Source organism: Elephantulus edwardii, unplaced genomic scaffold (genome assembly GCF_000299155.1).
Source record: "Elephantulus edwardii isolate Elephantulus edwardi_28Jun2011 unplaced genomic scaffold, EleEdw1.0 scaffold00397, whole genome shotgun sequence".
Taxonomy (NCBI): Eukaryota; Metazoa; Chordata; class Mammalia; order Macroscelidea; family Macroscelididae; genus Elephantulus; species Elephantulus edwardii.
In genome coordinates, this window is record NW_006400147.1 from 444,909 (window position 1) to 463,995 (window position 19,087).

A 19,087-nucleotide genomic window follows, 5' to 3' on the forward strand; every position below is an offset into this window, starting at 1 on the left:
AACCTAAGAATAGGAACTGGATCCTATTTATCTACTATCCAAATGTCACGCAAATACACGTTTTCTTAGAAGATATTTAGCCTTGTGATGATACTTCTTCATCGATGACGTATTTTAGTTCCATATACCACAATGAAAATTTACACCAAGCATACACATCTTTACAGTGAAATAACATACATTTCTTTTGAGCCCTGCAAGTTGAGTTACTTTGTTTCTTTCAACAGTTGAAGCTCAACCCCCTTGCCCCGTCACAGTCTTGGCTTTATGGCAGATTTACACACGCTATCCTCACTATTCCTTGGATTTTTCAGCTCGTTCTCATCACAGGTAGAAGAGAGAACCGGCCAGTTCCAAACTCGGCTCTTTATGAATGCTTTGTGCCACCAGGAAAGTCAGCTTGCGTGCGTACTGGCAAGGAGCTGGGACACTGATCAAGCCCTGGGGGGGGGGAGTATTGATGGAAATGAAGAGGATAATTTGGTCTTAAAAAAAGATTTTTCATCTCAGAGTGAAACATAACATGCAGTGAATATGCAATTGTGTTTCTGGGTAAACACTAATTCAACTCAACTTAACAGGCAACTTTGATCCCCCCAAATTTAGATACACTGGGCAAGGTGAGGTGGGGAGGGGGCAGTAGGGCTTGCTATGTGGAAACCACTTAGGGCTTCTCTAACTTATGGGGGTCAGAGAACTGACTCCTTGGCCTTGGGGCAAGTTGTGGTTTGGTGCACAGGCGCACAGAGCATGCCCACTAGATATAGCTGCCAAGTAGTCTCAACTTCTCCATCGGTAACACGGAAATACTAACCCATTTCCTGACAAGATTACAAATTTAAGATGCATACAAATTTTCGTCTCTTTGTTGTTAGCTGTCGCCGAGTTAATTATGATTCATGGAGACCACATGTGTGCAGGGGAGGACTCTCCATGAGGTTTTCAAGGTGGACAGCTCAGAATCACATGACCAGTCTTGAATTCTGAGCTACCTCCATGTGGGTTCAAACTGCCTAGCTCTTGACTTAAAGATCAGAGAGTAATAACCTTTTGCACAACTGTGGACTCCAAAAGTCCACTAGAAATTACATGTATAAAAACATATATTAATTTAAATATGTTTTATCATAATTGTTGCATTTTTGTTTCTGTCTCTGGCTGAGAGCTTCTCTCTGTGAGCTTAACTGAAGAGTCAGTCATTCATTATTGCTCCTCCCTCGTGAAAAGCCAGGCTTTGGGCTCTTCTAGGGATGCAAAGGTGAGCTGACAGCAGTTCCTGGGGGGAACCTGAGTGTCTGTACTTGCATTACTAAAAGGCTCCCACTTACCGACCAGTTGTAGTACAGGTGGCACAGCTTGAACGTAAGCCTCTGCATGTGGTCCGGCTTCAAGCCGTTGTCATCATAAATGACATTATAGTAGGTGGGATTAACAGTTCCCTGACGGGCCATCTGGCTGATCAAGTAAAAGTCATACCTGGGGAGAAACAGGATGAATGTGGAAAAAGTCAAGCCTAAGCAACACCCATGGAATGTTTTCACAAAACGTAATTTCCCAGTGATACTTGCCAATCAGGACGGGTTGCTTCTGAATCCACGATAGTGCCAGAGGGTGGGTTCTGCAAAGTGTGGTTCATTTCCATAAAGAATCGTGGCACGCATTTCTTCCTCACCACAATCACAGACAGTCTGGAGGTTGGGCAAAGAGAGGGGCTGACGATGAGGGCAGCACAAACATCCAGGCACAGAGTTCACGATTTATAATGTGGGGTGGGAGGAGGGATTATTTTAATGAAATAAGTATAATTTTTTAAGAAAAAAGTGCCAACCAAAGATTAAATTTACTCACAATCCCTCTTCCCAAGAAATACTTATAATTTTTAAAATGAGGTCTTTTCTTCACTTCTCATGAAAGAGGCTATACTCAGTCATTTTCCTAGTTTGTATCACTTATCTGGGGCAAGAGTCGGAACTCTCCTAGCAGACCCTCCAAGTGGGTTTTCAGAGGCTGTAAATCACAAGAGAAGATGGCTCATTATTTTCCCAAGGTGTAGCTGATGGATTAGAACCAACCGCCTTTGGGTTAGCAGTGCAACTTCTTACCACTAGGCCACCAGAGGTGCCTAACAGCTGCCCCTTCAGCAGGTTTTCAGAGGCTATAAATCACGTGGGAAGAGACTGCCCCTTTGTCTCTTGCAGAGTGACTAGTGGATTCGCACTGACAAGAGGTGGCACCTTTCGGTTAACAGTGCAGCTCCACTGACTACGTCCGCAGTAAGCACTGACCTCTGTAGACCAGGGCTCCTCAGTCAGCACAACGAATCTTAGTGAAAGCTTTCAAACAGATTTCTCAGAATTATTCAAGAAGTGTTTTGTTTTGCTTTTGAGTTTTCTTTTTGTCATGCATTAAAAAAACACAAAAAATACCCACCAAAAAATACCCTCAAAACAAAAACTGACCAACAACAAACAATTCATGGGATCACTCCTAACTCACAGCAACTCTGCAGGGCAGAGCAGAACTGTCTACAGGGTTTCCAAGACAGTAAATGCTTCTAAAAACAGACTGGCTCTTCTTTCTTCTGAGAAACAACCAGCAGACTTAAACCACTGAGTTTTCCATTAGAAACCACATTCTCTAACCACTGGGTCACCTGGATCCCTGCGGTTGATTCTAACCAATGACAACCCTTCACTGGGTTTATGAGGCTATGAATCTTTACAAGAGATGACCTTATCTTTCTCCTACAGGGAAGCTAGTGGGTTTGAACTACTGACCTTCTGGTTAGCAGCCCAACATATAACAAACACACAATACCACTTGGGATCCTTATCATTGTTGTTGTTATATGCTGTTGAGTCACTTGCGACTCACAGCTATCCTATGTACAATAGCTCTGAATTCTGTTTTATTCTGCGTGAGCCAATCTCACTGTCTCTAACATACTATCCCCATTCCCCAGTTACTGTGTCAATCTATCTCATCTGGGATCTTCCTCTCGTGCACTGACCCTCCACTCTTGCAAGGATGATGTCCTTCTCCAAGGACTGGTCCCTCCTGGCCATGGGCCCGAAGTATGTAAGAAGGAGGTTCAAAATCACAACCTCCAAGGAGCAGCCTGGGGTTATCCTCTCCAGGGCAGATCTGTTTTTTCTCTTGGCAGTTCATGTTATGTATAATACTCTTCTCCAACACCACAACTAAAGGCATCAATTCTTCTAACCTCCTTATTCACTGTCCAGCACTCTGATGCATTACTCAAATTCAAAATATTGAGTAGATCCTGAATTCCAGCACTCTTCTGTTGAGTTCCTGAGGCGATAAATCTCGATAAGAGAATACTGCCCATCTCCCTCCCATGCAACCACTTGTGGACTCAAACTACCAAAGACTTGAGGCCTCTTCATCAGCAGTGCAACCTGCTACAGACTCTGCCATTAGTGCATCACCCTATTTTGATGTTAACTCTCCCTGTCAAATTAATTTCTGAGTAGCAAAAGAATAACCACCAGTTTATGTGACTCTTCAAATCCCCCTACTGGATTACACAACACTTATGGTCAAATAGACTGAATATACATTTTTTTTTATCCAAGTGATGATCTGTGTTTGTTAACGCCACAGCCAAATACCAAAATTCTCACCATGGAAGCCTCTTCTAGGCTGTAAGGATCACTATATAAAATTTCAATTCAAATATTTTAACTAATTTTTAAAATTAGTATTAGTATTTTAAACACTAGCAATTTAAAAATCTGACATTATCGTGCAAGGAAAGGAGCACTGGTGGCACCAACAGTTAAGTGTTCAGTTGCTAACTGAAAGTTTGAACCCACTCTTGGCAATTTGCTCTGTTGCTTGAGGCCCCTGGAAGGTGAAAATTATGTGAGAGCAGGGAGCCACGTTGGTGTAGTCGGTAACATGTTGGTTTGCTAAGCAAAAGGTCGGCAGTTTGAATCCACTAACAGTTTCATGAGAGAATGATGGGTAACCTCTTTCTGTAAAGATTTACTGCCTTGAAAACATGATGGAGGGTCGGTCACCATGAGTCCAGACTGACTTGACAGTCTTGTTGTTAGGTGCCATGGAATCAAGTATGACCCATAGCAACCCTGTCAACAATAGACCTGAATCTTGTTCTTTCCCGTGCCATCCTCACCACCTCTGACATACTTGAGCCCACTGCTGCAGTCACTGTGTCAATCCTTCTCATTGAGGGCCTTTCTTTCTTTTGCTAACCTTCCATCTTTCCAAGCATGATGTTCCTTTCCAAGGAATGGCTTCTCTTAGCAACATACTCAACATATGTGATACAAAGCTTCACCATCCTTGCCTCCAAAGAGCCCTCTGGCTGCACTTTGTCAAAGCAGTGAGTTTATCTGTTTGGTTAACAAGTACAACACAGTGCAATTAAGGTAACTCCTCATCACTTCAGAAGCGAAGTGGACTCCTGTTCTCCCATCCTCATACCTGTGATATTAAATGTGTTCACCTGAGGTCAGTGCAGAGCATGGTCAATATGCTCAGCTGCTCTGTGGAAAAGCGATGGGAAGGAGAGGTCTACTTCCAGATAATTAACCACTGAATGCTCAATGTTACTCTGATATTCTTCAGTAACTCTTTTAACTTTTGGGTTTTATCTAGACCACTCTCCAATCTAGAGAAAATCCACCCATCTGTCTTCACATCAGGGAGCCAGTTAGGCACTGGGCTGCCAGTCAGGTCAGCAGTTCAAACACAGCGATTTCTCTGTTCGAGAATGATGAAGCAGCCGACAGTGACAGTTCTATTCTTTCCTATTGTTAATGATAGGTGTTGAGTTGACTATGCCTTATAGCAATCTTTTGAATAGATCTGAACCCTGCCCTATCCTGTACTGTCTTCTTCAACTCTGGTATACTGGGGCCCATTGTGTGGTTATGTTAATCCATCTTGCTAAGGGTCTTCCTCTCTTACACTGACCCACCACCTTTCCAAGCATGATTTCCTTCTCCAAGGACTGGCTCATCCTAACAACAGGCCCAAGTATGTGAGATGAAGTTGTTTCATCCTGGCCTCTAAGGAACACTCTGGTCTCATTTTCTCCAAGACAGACTTGTTTTTCTCTTGGCCGTCTGTGGATATTCAGTACTCTTCAACAGCACAACTCAAAACTGTCAATATTTCTTCTGTCATCCTTAGGCACTGTACAACTTTCAGATATGTAGCAAGTAATCAAGAAGACCTTGGTTTGGATCAGGTGCACCTTAGTCTTGAACCTCATTGCTCTTTGGAGAAGGACATTATACTTGGAAAGGTGGACGGTTGAGGAAGACCCTCAACTAGATGGACTGACATTGTGAGTATAACAATAGGCTTGAGTGTGCCAGGATGTGTGAGGATGGCACAGGACAGGACAGAGTTCTGATCTGTTGCTTTTAGCATCTCTATGAGTTGTACTCAACTTGACGGTAACTAACACCACCACCACCAGCACTGCTCTTTAGCACTTTGGCGAGATCTCTGACAACAGAGTTTTCCAGGGTGAAACATCTTTTGATTTTCTGATTGCTGGTATCAAGAATTTGACTGTGGATCCAAGTAAGATAAAACCTGACAATTTCAATCATTTCTCTGTCTATTATGTGATGTTGCCCATTTGCCAGGAGGTAAGGATTTTTGTTTTCTTGATGTTGAGGTGTAATCCATATTGAAGTCTGTAGTCTTTGATTTATTTTGCAGTTAGCTCTTCGAGTTCTCCCTTAGATCCTGTTGCCACATTCTTCTTCATGAAGTCCAACTTTCAAATGATTTGCTCAGCATTCAAATTGAATATATATTGAGAAAAGACACAGCTCTGACACACACCTTTCTTGATTTTAAACCATGTAATGTTCCATGTAATATAGGTTTCACATGAACACAATTAAGTGTTCTGGAATTATCATTATTTTTCAAATCTGGAAGACAGCTATCTGTCCAAATGACTGAAAGAGGCCCAAATTCATTCCTATTCCCCCAAAAAATGATCCAACCAAATGCAGCAATTATTGAATAACTTCATTAATATCACATGCAGGAAAAATCTTGCTGAAGATTATCTAAAATGGACTAAACAGAGAACTAGCAGAAATTCAAGCTGGATTTAGAAGAGGCCATTGTACCAGGGAGATCAGCGCTGATGTCAGATGGATCTTGCCTGAAAGCAGAGAGTACCAGAAGGATGTCTACCTGTATTTAATTGACTATGAAAAGGCATTTGACTGTGATCACAATGAATTATGGCCAACATTGAGAAGGGTGAGAATCCAAGAACATTTAATTGTGCTGATACAAGAGAAGCATGAATAGGGTTGGTTTTGTTTTTGTTTTTTTTGTTTTTGTTTTTGTTTTTTAAATAGCCATACAACAAAACTCAAGTTCACTGCTGTTGAGTCAGTTTTGGCTCAAAGAGCTCCTCCCCTGGATTTCTGAGGCTTTAAATCACAAAACAGAGGAGACAACCCATTCTTCATTCTTTTAGCCACTAGTGGATTTGAACTATGGATTCACAGTAAAACTTCAAAAGGGTCTATGTGCACCAGAGCTTTCCACAGGGTTGCTGTGAGCAGGCATCAACTCAACAACAATGGATTTTCTACTCGATGTAGAAATAGAGCAAAAATTTAACTACATCTTTTAAAAAAAGATATTTCTATACCTTGAGTTTACCAATTACAACTAAATATGAACATGCTGTAACTGATAGTGAGGTGGAAAGAACAATATTTCATACCTGGCATTTGAGCTGGATTCTGCTACACTGCTCACCAGCTGTGGAACTTCATATTCAAGAAGTGTTTTCAGCTGACCATCGCCCACACCATCGCGGTACACAATTACCCGTGTGGGCAAACTGTGATTGTGCTTGTACCATTTCTTGAGAGCTCCTGCAGAATTTGGTATTAAGAAAAGAATGACCCATTCAGCAGCAATTAGGTGGTGGTGTGGTTTGTTTTTTATAATAGGCTATTTGTATATTTTAATGTTCATTTAGATTTTCTATTTAGGACCTCTATCAAATAGGATAATACCTAATCTAGGTTGTGCTTTTAATAACATAATAATGAAGAACTTAAGGAAATGTTTGTTCACCTCTGCTATTTGGGGATTCAAGATGACTTCTATGGCATAATATAGTTTGAAACTTGGCATGTCTCTAGTAAAATTTTAATATTTAAGCAATAAATTAAAATTTAATTCATGTAGCAGACATAAAAATTTCTCAAACCAAATTAATACTAATTTAGTTTCTTCTCACAACAAAAAGTGACTGAAAAATTTAATATCAGCTTCCTCCCTAATGAGCATAAATATGAAAACATAAGAAAATTACTTGGCTGCTCCTCGGAAAACATCTCCCGGCACTGACTCACCCAATTAGACTCCAATTCTCACTGACAAGATCGACTCTGAAAACATTTCCACCCACTCTAACTCTAAATTGCCTAAAAAGCAGAGACGAGACAGTAACTCCTACCCAACAGAAATTTTCAGTAAGAACTGATTTTAAAAACACACATACACTCAATCACCATGTTTAGAAACAGAAGAAATGATGCAATAATTATTTTAAAGTCCAATACTGCACAATTGCTTTTGAAGGCTGAAGTGTACAGGAAATTTATTTTAATTAGGTAGAATATATTCATATACATAATCAGAAACAATGTGCATATGGAGAAAGAATGTCACAGTAGCTCCCAGGTGTGATCATTCCTTGAAGAAACATGATAATGTCTATCTCCTTCTAAGACTCTGGACCTGATCACAAAAGCGACACCTAGGAAAACTGACAGGACCCCTGCCCCGAATTCTGAGCAAATTACCATCTTCCCTGGTCCTTCCTAAAAGCCCCTATATACAAATCTTTGTCTTCCGGCATGCCATTCTGATCTCTGTGTACAGTCACTTGGCGTCCCTCTCAGACCACGCAATAAAGGCCTGCTCACTACTTGGAACCAGCTTCTTTATCTCTCTTAACTCTTTTTTTCTAACCGTATACACTAAGTCATATGTAAACCAAGTGCATAACAAGAGAGATGTCTTAAATTCACTTTTAGGAAAAAAGTTTTTAACAGAAGTTAAAGTTCTCCATTTTTTTAAAAAAAATCTATTTCTTTTTTATTTTAATGGGGGTTCATGAAAAGATTGGTTTTCATTCACAAAATGTAATTTATGCAGCAATGAAAAACAATGAACTCGTAAAACACTACACAACATGGATGAGTCTGGAAGACATAATGCTGAGTGAAATATCAAAGTCACAAAAGGACACATACTTCCTAACTCCACTCTTGTAATAGCAGGATCTGCACAGGGCTTGGGGGAGAGCAGGAAAAGAATGGATAGATAATTATCACTATACTGGAATGGGCGAAAGGAAAGACAATCTGAAAAGGAATGGATGATTATAAAGTATGTGTGTGACAATTAAGAGCCTGGAACAAGACAAGCATTACAAAGGGAAGTGGGGGAGGAGGCAGGAATATGTACATGAACGAAATCTATTTTTGAAAAAACTAACTCATAGCTGATCCTCCAGTGGGTTTTTGGAGGTGTAAAAAGTACAGCAAAAATGGCTCATCTTTCTCCTGTGGAGCCACAAGTAGATGTGAACTACCAGGGAGGTGGTTCCTTTGAGCCTACCAGAGTTCACACAACTTCTCAAACCAGCCAAAGAGTAAAGCAAAGATCAGGAAAGGGAATGGTCTGAATAGGTCCTACAGCTAGGGAGTGGCCAAATGAAGCCCACACTGGGCTAGACTGCATTTCCATTGCATTTCCCTGTGAAGAGATGTTCCTTACTTGTCTGTGATCTCCCCCACCTCTCCCTTCTATCCCACACTTTACAGCAGTACTATTGTTCATAGGAGCACAAGCAGTTTGCACTCAAGCTTTTATGGCTAAGGGGCTGCAATTTATCAAATGACACTGTGGAACAAAGGTCTGGTTCTCTCTACTTCCATTACAATTACACCCAAGAGAATCCTATGGAGCCATTCTACTGTAACAGAAACTAGTAGCAAACAATTCATTAACACTTCTATCTCAGCCCAAAGACTTCTCTCCTATTTGTAGACTTAACATTGCTGTCCTAACCTGAGTTCCTCCAGCCCAGGTTTCTTTTTCAAAAATACCTGCCAGATGACCATCAACAAGATGATCACCAACAACTACAAATTCTCCTCCCTCCTAGTTTTTTGTTGTCTCTGGCAGACAAAGGTAAATTCTACACAGTCTGTCAGCCTGAGTGGCACAAAGTTTTGGGCATTTCCAATTGGGGGACAACTGACACTGGTGAGCCTGAGGAGTGTGTTTCCACTTATCTACTGAAGGAACAGCCTGGGAGCCCACTGCTATATTTTCAGTTGTGTCCACGTGCTGTCTAATTAGGACAAACTCCTAGCTGAAACTCCAGCGGGTTTCTAGAGACTGTAAATCACAAGGACTATGATCTTTCTCTTGTGGAGTAGCTGGTAGATTTGAACTGCATGCCTTTGGATTGGCATCACAACTCCTTACCACTAAGCCACCAGAAAACCCACATTTTTCATACCGATCATGAAAACTTTTAAGCAATCTGCAACATCAGTCATTGTTCTCTGAAGGATACAGCGGGAGTACCACCTGAAGCAAGCAGAAGACAAAATTAAGCCAAGTTCAACATATAATTTTCTACAATAAACACTAAATTAGGAAATAAACATTATGAGTTAAAAGTCCATGTTCATGGTTTTGTTATACTATATGATCAGAATTATATTAAACAGGTCCTGTCTACCAAAATCAGGAACTGTGCCAACAAGAGAAACAAAAGTATAATGTTGGTATCAGACATCTGAATTTAAATTCTAATTTACATAATAACCAGATAGATAACTTTAGCAAGGACTCCTGGTAGTGGCTAAACTGTGTTGAAAACATCTGCAGTTTGAACCCATGAGTGATTCCAAATAAGAAGGTTGTAGCAGCCCGTGTCTGTAAAGATCAAAGTTATTACAATTTATAAAGGAGTTCTATCTGTTCAATAGTGTCAGAATCAACTCCAAAACAAACAGTATGGAGTTTATGGGATCTCACTGTATGAGCTTAAGCCCCAACTTACCCATCTGTAGCAAGAAACTCATAAGGCAGTAACTGTATCAGACAGTTGTAGAAATTAAGTACTTAAGAACGTCAGTACTTCTTGATGCACGTAGGCATTTGATTTTCAGGTGGTTTCGTTTTGTCGATTTTATTCTCCCTGGGTTGTGCATTTGTGGCTATGTCTGCAAGTCTGTTCATGCGATAGCCCAGGGCTTTTACATTTGTTCCTATTTTTCTCAGATGATCTTTTTGAGTTTTGGTTTTACCCCTAGGTCTCTGATCTGATTAGAGTTGGTTTTGTGTACAGAGTGAAGTAGATATCCAGCACCATTTGTAAAAGAGGCCGTCATGCCCCCATTTTTTTGTTGAGTATCAATGACCATTGGTAGAGGGATTGAATTTTGGGTTCCAAATTCCATTCTATTGGTCTACGTGCTTATTGTTGTACTAATATCATGCTGTTTTGATTACTGTGGGAATGTGATGTCTACTACTTAGTTTCCATTTTTTCATTCAGGGTCTCTTTTCTATTCAAATGGAATTGGAAATTGCCTTCTCCATGTCCTTGAAGAGTGAGATTGGTATCTGTATTAGGATTGCATTGAACCAATAAGGTTGCTTTTGATAGGATTGTCATTTTCACTATGTTGGGTCTTCCTATGCATGAATAAGGAATTTTTTCCCATTTAATTAGGTCTCACTGTTTATTGTAGTCATGCTTTATAGATTCCTCTATACACATTCTCTATGCCTCTGTTGTTGTGTTGCAGGAATCTGACCTCCTATCCAGCGACTTCAGAGAAAGAAACAGTATTACAAGCTCTTTTGGTGAACCAAGGAGGACTTTATTGTCCGTGAGGAGCACTGACAGAGACCACAGCCTCTTAAGGGTCAGACACCCTGAATGCAAAGCAAAATGTACTCTCTTTATACAGGTTTATGAGGTAGTGGCTGGGGTCTCTTTTCTATTGGCTAGGTTTTACATACATTATGATTAGTCAGTTAAACCTTTTAGGCAAAGGGGCTTTAAGTCAGTTATGTACACAGGGAGAAAGGTCATACGGTTAGTTAAAATTCTCTCTCAGGTTACTGAACAGGCAATCCCCAGCTGCTGGACTGGTTTTTATGTTATTTATAGTTGAACTCCTGTCTCTCTTATATGGTTAGAGCTGTTCACTTGCCACTGCTCCTGGGGGCTGAGTCCACTAAACAGGTTTCCTGTTTTTTGCTTAGCTAGTGTTTTCTTGGTGCTAGAGACATTACTGCCATTGTCATATGGATGTTGGCAGAAGGCAAAGAGTACTAGAGGGATATCTATCTGTGTTTCATTGACTGTGCAAAGGAATTTGATTGTGTGGATCACAACAAATTGTAGTTAAGCTTGAGGGGAATGAGAATCCCAGAACACATGATTGTGCTTATGCAATACCTATATTTGGACCAGAAAGCAGTCCTTAAAACAGAGCAAGGAAATACTACATAGTTCAAAATGAGGAAGGGAGTACATCAGGGATGTATCTTGTCTCCACATCTTTTCAATCTATATGCAGAACAGATCATCCAGGAGGCTGGGTTTTATAAGGAGGAATGTGGCATCAGGATTGGAGGAAGACTCATCAACAACCTATATTATGCAGATGACACAACCTTGCTTGCTGAAACTGAGGAGGACTTGAAACGCTTGCTGCAAAAGGTCAAGTGCTGTAGTCTTCAATATTAATTTAAGCTCAACATCAAGAAAACAAAGATTCTTACCACTTGGTCAACTGGCAGCAACATAATGCATGGGGAAGAGACTGAGGCTGTGATCAGTTACAGCTTGCTTGGCTCCACAATCAACACTGTTGGCACCAGCAGTCAGGAAATCAAAAGACAAATTGAATTAGGTAAATCTCCTGTCAGGAACATTTCCAGAGGACTGAGAAGCAACAATGTCAATCTAGAGACAAAGGTGCACCTGATCCAGCCCATTGTCTTTGCCATTACTTGCTATGCATCAGAAAGCTGGACAATGACAAAGGATAACAGAAGAAAAATTGATGCCTTTAAGTTGTGCTGGGGAAGAGTCTTGAACATACCATGGACTGCCAAGAAAACAAATAGGTCTGTCTTGGAAGGGGGAAACCAAGTTTCTCCTTGGAGACTAATATTTTAAAGCTCTATCTCACATACTTTGGACATGTGGTCAAAAGGGACTGATCCTTGAAGAAGAACATCATTCTCGGAAGAGCGGAGGGACAGCGCAGGAGAGGAAGACCCTAGATGAAATGGACTGATACAGTAACTAGGGCAATAGGGGTAGGTGTGTCAGAGTTAGTGAGATTGGCTCAGGACAGGGGAGGCTTCAGAGCTGTTGTACATAGGGTTGCTATGAGTCATAGGCAACTCGATGGCCCATAACAACAACAAAAACAATAACAATAACAACAGTGTCTTCTTGGGCATGGGCCCCTGCCTTAAACAGGTTTACTATTTTCACTTAGTTGTGTTTTCTTGGGCCTGGGTCTGCCTCAGTTGTCTGTCATCAAGTCAGAACTGACATACAGCTGACCCTCCAGTGGGTAGTCAGAGGCTTTATATTGCAAGGATGGCTGTCCATTTTTCTCCTGTGGAGCAACTGGTGGATTTGAACCATGTGCCTTAATGTTGGCAGTGCAACTTCTTACCACTAGGCCTCCAGAACTCTCTTTTTGTATCTCGAGTTAGGGTTATTCCTAAGTCCTAAGTATTCCATCTTGAAGTTGACTACTATAAATGGTATTGCTTCTCTTGTTCCCTTTGCTGCTGTAGCAAAAGCCAACTTATTTTTGTATGTTGATCTTGTATCCTGCCACTCTGCTGAAATGATCCACTGGTTCTAACAGGTCTTCTGTCAAGCCTGTAGCATTTTTTATATATACTCTAGCATATCATCTGCATATAGCAATAGTTTTACATCCTCTTTGACAATTTGAATGCTTATTTCTTTCTCTTGCCTAATTGCCCTAACTAAGACTTTCAAGCTAAGGAGTACTGATGGCCTAGTGGTAAGGAGTTGCACTGCCAACCCAAAGGCAAGCAGGTTGAACTTACCAGCTGCTCTGTGGGTAAAAGACAGATAATCTCCTGTGTGACTTACTGCTGGAGAGTCAACTATGGGTCAGTTCCAACTTGATAGTACTTAAGAACACAGGATTTCCAGTACAACATTAAACAGGAGTAGTGATAGTGGGCATCCTTGCCTGGTCTCTGCAAGGGGAATGACTTTAGTTTCTCTCTATTGAGAATGGTTTTCATATATACTTTTAACTATGTCGAGAAAGTAAACCTCTGTTCCTATTTAATTGTGTGTTTTGATCAGGAAGGGTTGTTGGATTTCCACTGAATGTGAAAAAATATTTGGCAATGGCATTTCAGACAAGAGACTCATAACTAAAATTCACTGAATGCTACAGGGCCTCGAGAAGAAAAGACAGATAATCCAATTGCAAAAAAAATGGGTTAAAGACATGAAAAGAATCATCACCAAGAGGCTGAACAGCCAACAAACACATGAGAAAATGTTCAAAATCACTAGCAATCAGAGAAATTACAATCAAAACAACATGACATAATTTCACTCCAGTAACAGTAGCAAACTTTAACAGGGCAGTGAACAATAAATGTTGGCAAGAACATAGAAGGATTGGAATTCTCATGCACTGCTGGAAGGACTGTAAAATGTAACAACCACCATGGAAGAAAGTCTGGCATTTCCTCAAAAAAGTGAATATAGAAAAATCTCATATGATTCAAGTGTTCCACTACTAAGACTATACCTCAAGGAAATCAGAGCTGAGACATGAAAGGAAATAAGTACACCTATGTTTATCACAAAATTATTCACAATAATAAAAACATGGAAGCAACCCAAGTGTCTATCAATAAACAAAGGGACAGATGAATTATGGTACACTTTCCCAGTGGAATATTACAAAGCATTAAAAAAGAACAAATTAATAAAATACTATACAATATAGATTAGTCTAGAGGATATTATTCTGGGTAATATAACTGAGTCACTAAAGAGGGAAAAGACCATGAATGTGAAAATAAGAGGGTAACTAGAGTAGGGGGGGGGGAAGAGGGGATGTAGGGAGCAGAAATTGAATGCACAGACAATGAACACTGTAAAGGATCAGGACAAGGAAGGATCAACCTTGGAACAATTGATAAAATGACAATGTGGCTACTGCAATTAACCACTAGAAATAAGATATGTGTAACTATTCAAAACATGAGGGGAAAGGAGAGAAGGGAGGTGGAAGGGATGCAAAGAAGGGTGAAGAGATGGTGTGGGATGAAGAAACAAGCAAAGCACAATGAGGATTTGATGAGATGAGGCTGGGGGATAAAAGGTGTTGACCAATAGTATAGAAAACCATGCATATGAATGATCGTTTAAAATTCAATGTACATGAGTGAAACAGTATATATAAATTATTGTATGAAAACAATAATTTTAAAGAATAAGAAAAGAGTTAAAGAAAAAAAGAGTGGATCCTGGTCCATAGTTTTTGTTGCTGCTGCTGTTAGGGGCCAGTCAGTTGACTATGACTCATAGTGACCCTATGAACAACAGATCTGAACCTTGCCCTATCCTGCACTATCCCACCACCTTTAGTATTCTTGAGCTCACTGTTATAGTAGCTGCATCAATCCATCTTGCTTATAATTTTCCTCTCTCTCTCTGACCCTCCACCTTTCAAGGATGATGGCTTTTTCCAATGACTGGTTGCTCCAGACAACATGCCCAAAGTATGTGAGATGTCGCTTCACCATCCTTGTCTCTGAAAAGAATCCTGGTCACATGTCTTCCAAGGAAGGCTTGTTTGTTCCGTTGGCAGTCCAGTCCATAGGATAGTCACTACTCTTCTCCAATGGAGCTCTGGTGGCCTAGTGGCAAGAAGCTGCACTGCAATCTCAGAGGTATGCAGTTCAAATCCACTAGATGCTCTGCTGGAGAAGGAGAGGCAATCTTTTCCTGTACCAGCCAGATCCGACTTGATGGTACACACACACACACACACACACACACACACACCCCCCACACTTTCTAAGATTTCTTTTAAAAATTATATTAAAAAATACTCTTCTCCAACACCACAATTCAAAGGTAATGATTTTTTTTGGACGTCCATATTCATTGTCCAACTTTCAGATGCATAGGAAGCAATTGAAGATACCATGCTTTGCATCAGAGTCACCCTAGTCTGTAAAACGACATTGTACGTCAGCATTTGGAGAGGTCTTTGACAGCTGATTTCAAAGCAACCTGTTTTTTAAATTTCTTGATTCTGTGTTACCACGGGTGTTGATTGTGGATACAAGTAAAATGAAGCTTCTTTATCTTTTCTCTATGTTGTTGTCTATTGGTCCAGGGGTGAAGATTTTTGTTTTCCTGTTGTTGAGTTGTATTCCATATTGAAGACTATAATCTTTGATCAACTTCAGTAAATGTTTCAAGTCTTCTTCACTTTCTACTAGCAACGTTATGTCATCTGCACAATGTCAATTGTTCATTAATCTTTATCCAATCCTGATACCACATTGTCCTTCTACGGTCCAGCTTCTTGAATGATTTTCTGAGCACACAGAGTGAATAGGTGTGAAAAAAAGAATACAACCTTGATACACTCTCTTCCTGATTTTAAACCATGCAGTATTCCCATAAAAAACGCGATGGGAACACGATGACAAGATGTGGCTGACATTGAAAAGACTGGGAATCCCTGAGCACTTGATTTGTGCTCATAAGGAACCTATATTTGGACCAGGAAGCTGTTGTGCAAATGGAGCAGAGGAGCACTGTGTGGTTTGGAATTTGGAAGGGAGTACATCAGGGATGTATTCTGTCTCCACACCAGTTCAATTTATATGCTGAGCAAGTTATCCGAGAAGCTGGACTCTATGAAGAGAAGTGTGGCATCAGGATTGGAGGGAGACTCATCAATAGCCTGCATTTGCAGATGACACGACCCTACTTGCTGAAAGTGAGGAGTATCTGAATCACTTGTTGCAGAAGATCAAGGAATGCAGCCTTCAGTATGGATTGTGTCTCAATATCAAGAAAACAAAGACTCTTATCACTGGACCAGTACTCAGTGTCATGACAGATGGAGAGGAGATTGAAACTGGCAACAGCTTCATCTTGCTTGGATCCATAATTAACACCCTGGGTACAAGCAGTCAGGAAAGAAGGAGATGCATTGCAATGGGAAAATCTGCTGTTAGGGACCTTTCCAAATTATTGAGGAGTAGTGATGTCAATTTGAGGACTAAGGTGCGTCTGATTCAGGCCATAGTCTGTGCAATTACTAGCTATGTATCCAAGACCTGGACAATTAATAAGGATGGCAGAAAAAGAATTGATGCCTTTGAGCTGTGGTGTTGGAGAAGCACAATGAACATCCCATGGATGCCCAAGAAAACGAATAGATATCTCTTGGAGAGGGTGCAGTCAGAGTGCTCTTTGGAGGCAAGAATGATGAGGCTTCACCTAACCATTTGGAGTGCTATTCCTTGGGGAGGGGCACAATGTTGAAAAGGGTGAGGGTTGACTAAGGAGAGAAAGACCCTCAACCAGGTGGATTGACATGGTGACTGCTGCAATGGGCTCTTTCTGTGTCAGAAAGTGTGGGGATGGCGCAGGACAGGACTGGTTTCAGATCTTTTGTTCATAAGGTCATTATGAGTCATACTCGACTTGAAGACACCTAACAACAACAAATACAACAGTGTTCCCATGTTCTGTTCAGACAACTGCTTTCCGTTTATACACAGGTTTCACATAAGCAAAACGAAATGTTCTGAGATTCTCATTTTTCTCAATGGTAGTCATAATTTTTTTAATCTACACAGTCAAATGCCTTTGCATAGTCAATAAAATACAAGTAAACACCTTTCTGGTATTTGTTGGCATTCAGCCAAGCTGTATCTGATATCAGTAATTTTTAGTTCAGCTTAAATTTCTGGCAATTTGAATAAATAAAGGCCACCATATTATTATTGTTGTTGTTGTTGTTGTTGTTGTATATCATCGATTCAGAATCACTCATAGTCGACCCTCCAGAGGGTCTTCATAAGCAGTAAATCACACAGGAGGAGCCTGCCCATCTTTCTTCGGCGGAGCAGCTGGTGGGTTTCAACAGCATACATGTCTCTCGCTTGGCAGCACAACTCCTTGCCATTAAGCCATCAGAGCTCCCTTACTAGATCATTACACAAGATGATTACTTTAAAAGACTCTTATTAATTTAGCAGATTATCTTTTCGGAAGCAGTAGCTATTTAACTTCAAAATATTCAGACTTCTCAAGCACAAACTTCTCATCCTATAAAGGTGTCTTTTGACCTTGACACCTCAACATGACTAATGCCTTCAGTTTCCAGAAGGGAGTTGTCCTGCTAAAGCTGCCCACTAAAAGGATGTAGGGTTAGGCTGGCTGCACAACTGGAAGAATGACATCAATATCCTGGAAGTGTCCAGGGAGCAATGGAGTATGTAATATTGTATATAGTCTCAACAACAACAACAAAATAAACATTTAAAAAGAATTTTTGAAAAATTAAGATCATGATTTAATGATAAGTAACACCATTATTGTATTTCTGTAAATATATCCAACCATAGGGGCACAAATGGCTAGTCCCTTTTCTCCCTGATGAAGGGAATGACCCGCACCTACAGATATCAGAGAGGCTGGGTCATTGTATTTGTCACCTGCAGGACACTGATATGTGTATACAAAGCACATGCCACTACACCTTCCGTTTCAGAATTCTCAGTGGCTAAGGAGTATATACTCAAATGCTGGAGTTAGAGGTGCAGATATGACCCCAATATATGGCTCACCTAATAAACTTGCTCCCTGTTCTACTGAATTAAGAAATACATGATTTGATCACCAGCAGGTTGAAACTTAGCAGCGAGTTTGCCTTCACCAGTTTTGAAACTAGAAGTGGGTGCTTCTAATTCTGTTAATTGCTTCTGGACAGAGACTGGACTAGAAGTGTTAGCAGTTATGATGTCAACAAAGTTGTGATATGTTATTTGGGGGGAAATGTCTATCTAACAGATTGCTGTGGGTCATTGAGTCAGAACTGACCCATAACTGACCCTCCAGTGCCATTTTCAGAGGCAGCAAATTGCATAGGAGGAGACTACCCATCCTTCAGCTGCAGAGAACAGCTGATGGATTTGAACTGTGTGCCTTGGAATTGCAGTGCAATTTCTTACCACTAGGCTACTAGAGGAAGTAACTTGTTTATAAGGACTTTTCTATTATGAGCCCTAACATGAAGGTGCATAAAGGTGGAGGGTCCACGAAAGAGAAGAAGGCCCTCAATGAGACAGACTGACACAGTGACTGCAGCAATGGGCTCAAGTGTGTTGGGGATGATGAGGATGGCACAGGGACAGACAGGGTTCAGTCTGTATTTCACAGGGTTGCTATGAGTCATACTCATCTTGATGACACCTAGCAACACAATAAAATTGTAGAACTGCAGATATACTGCTCCTGTTTCCACAATCCCAAACATGCACACCTGACCAGACCTTAATGAGAACAGCATAGGGATAGGAAGAAAACACTGGGAAAACAGCATCTATAACCTTAAAACATATTGCTTAGTTACAAATGTAGAAATAATTCTAAATCCTACCATTTAATGATAACTGAGCTGGTGTTTACCCTCCTGCCTGGGTTTGTCATAGCTGTATGAACATCAACCACATCAAGTGTCTGTGAGAATTAATAACAGTAACCATAAAACTGCAAGCACATGCCACGCATTTGCTGTAGATGCCAATATGCCATGACACAGGCAATGCTATTAACCCTATTATAAAGAGTATCCCCGTTTTACAGATTATAATGCCGAGGCATAGCATGATTAAATGACTAGCTTAGTTACAGATTAAATGGCATATCCAAATCCAGGCAACCTGATTCCCAAGC

General features: G+C 40.6%; 1 protein-coding gene across 1 annotated transcript in view; it reads right to left on the bottom strand.

Moving 5' to 3' along the window:
* Positions 1-324: 324 nt before the first annotated feature.
* PIWIL4 (piwi-like RNA-mediated gene silencing 4) overlaps positions 325-19,087 on the bottom strand; it is a 98,974-nt gene continuing 80,211 nt past the window's right edge. Inside the window, exons 14-18 of the mRNA XM_006902359.1 lie at positions 9,578-9,648; positions 6,755-6,908; positions 1,569-1,712; positions 1,329-1,476; positions 325-441 (exon numbers count right to left, since the gene is read on the bottom strand). Of these exons, the coding sequence (XP_006902421.1) occupies positions 325-441; positions 1,329-1,476; positions 1,569-1,712; positions 6,755-6,908; positions 9,578-9,648 (634 nt within the window). The remainder of the gene's footprint in view (positions 442-1,328; positions 1,477-1,568; positions 1,713-6,754; positions 6,909-9,577; positions 9,649-19,087) is intronic.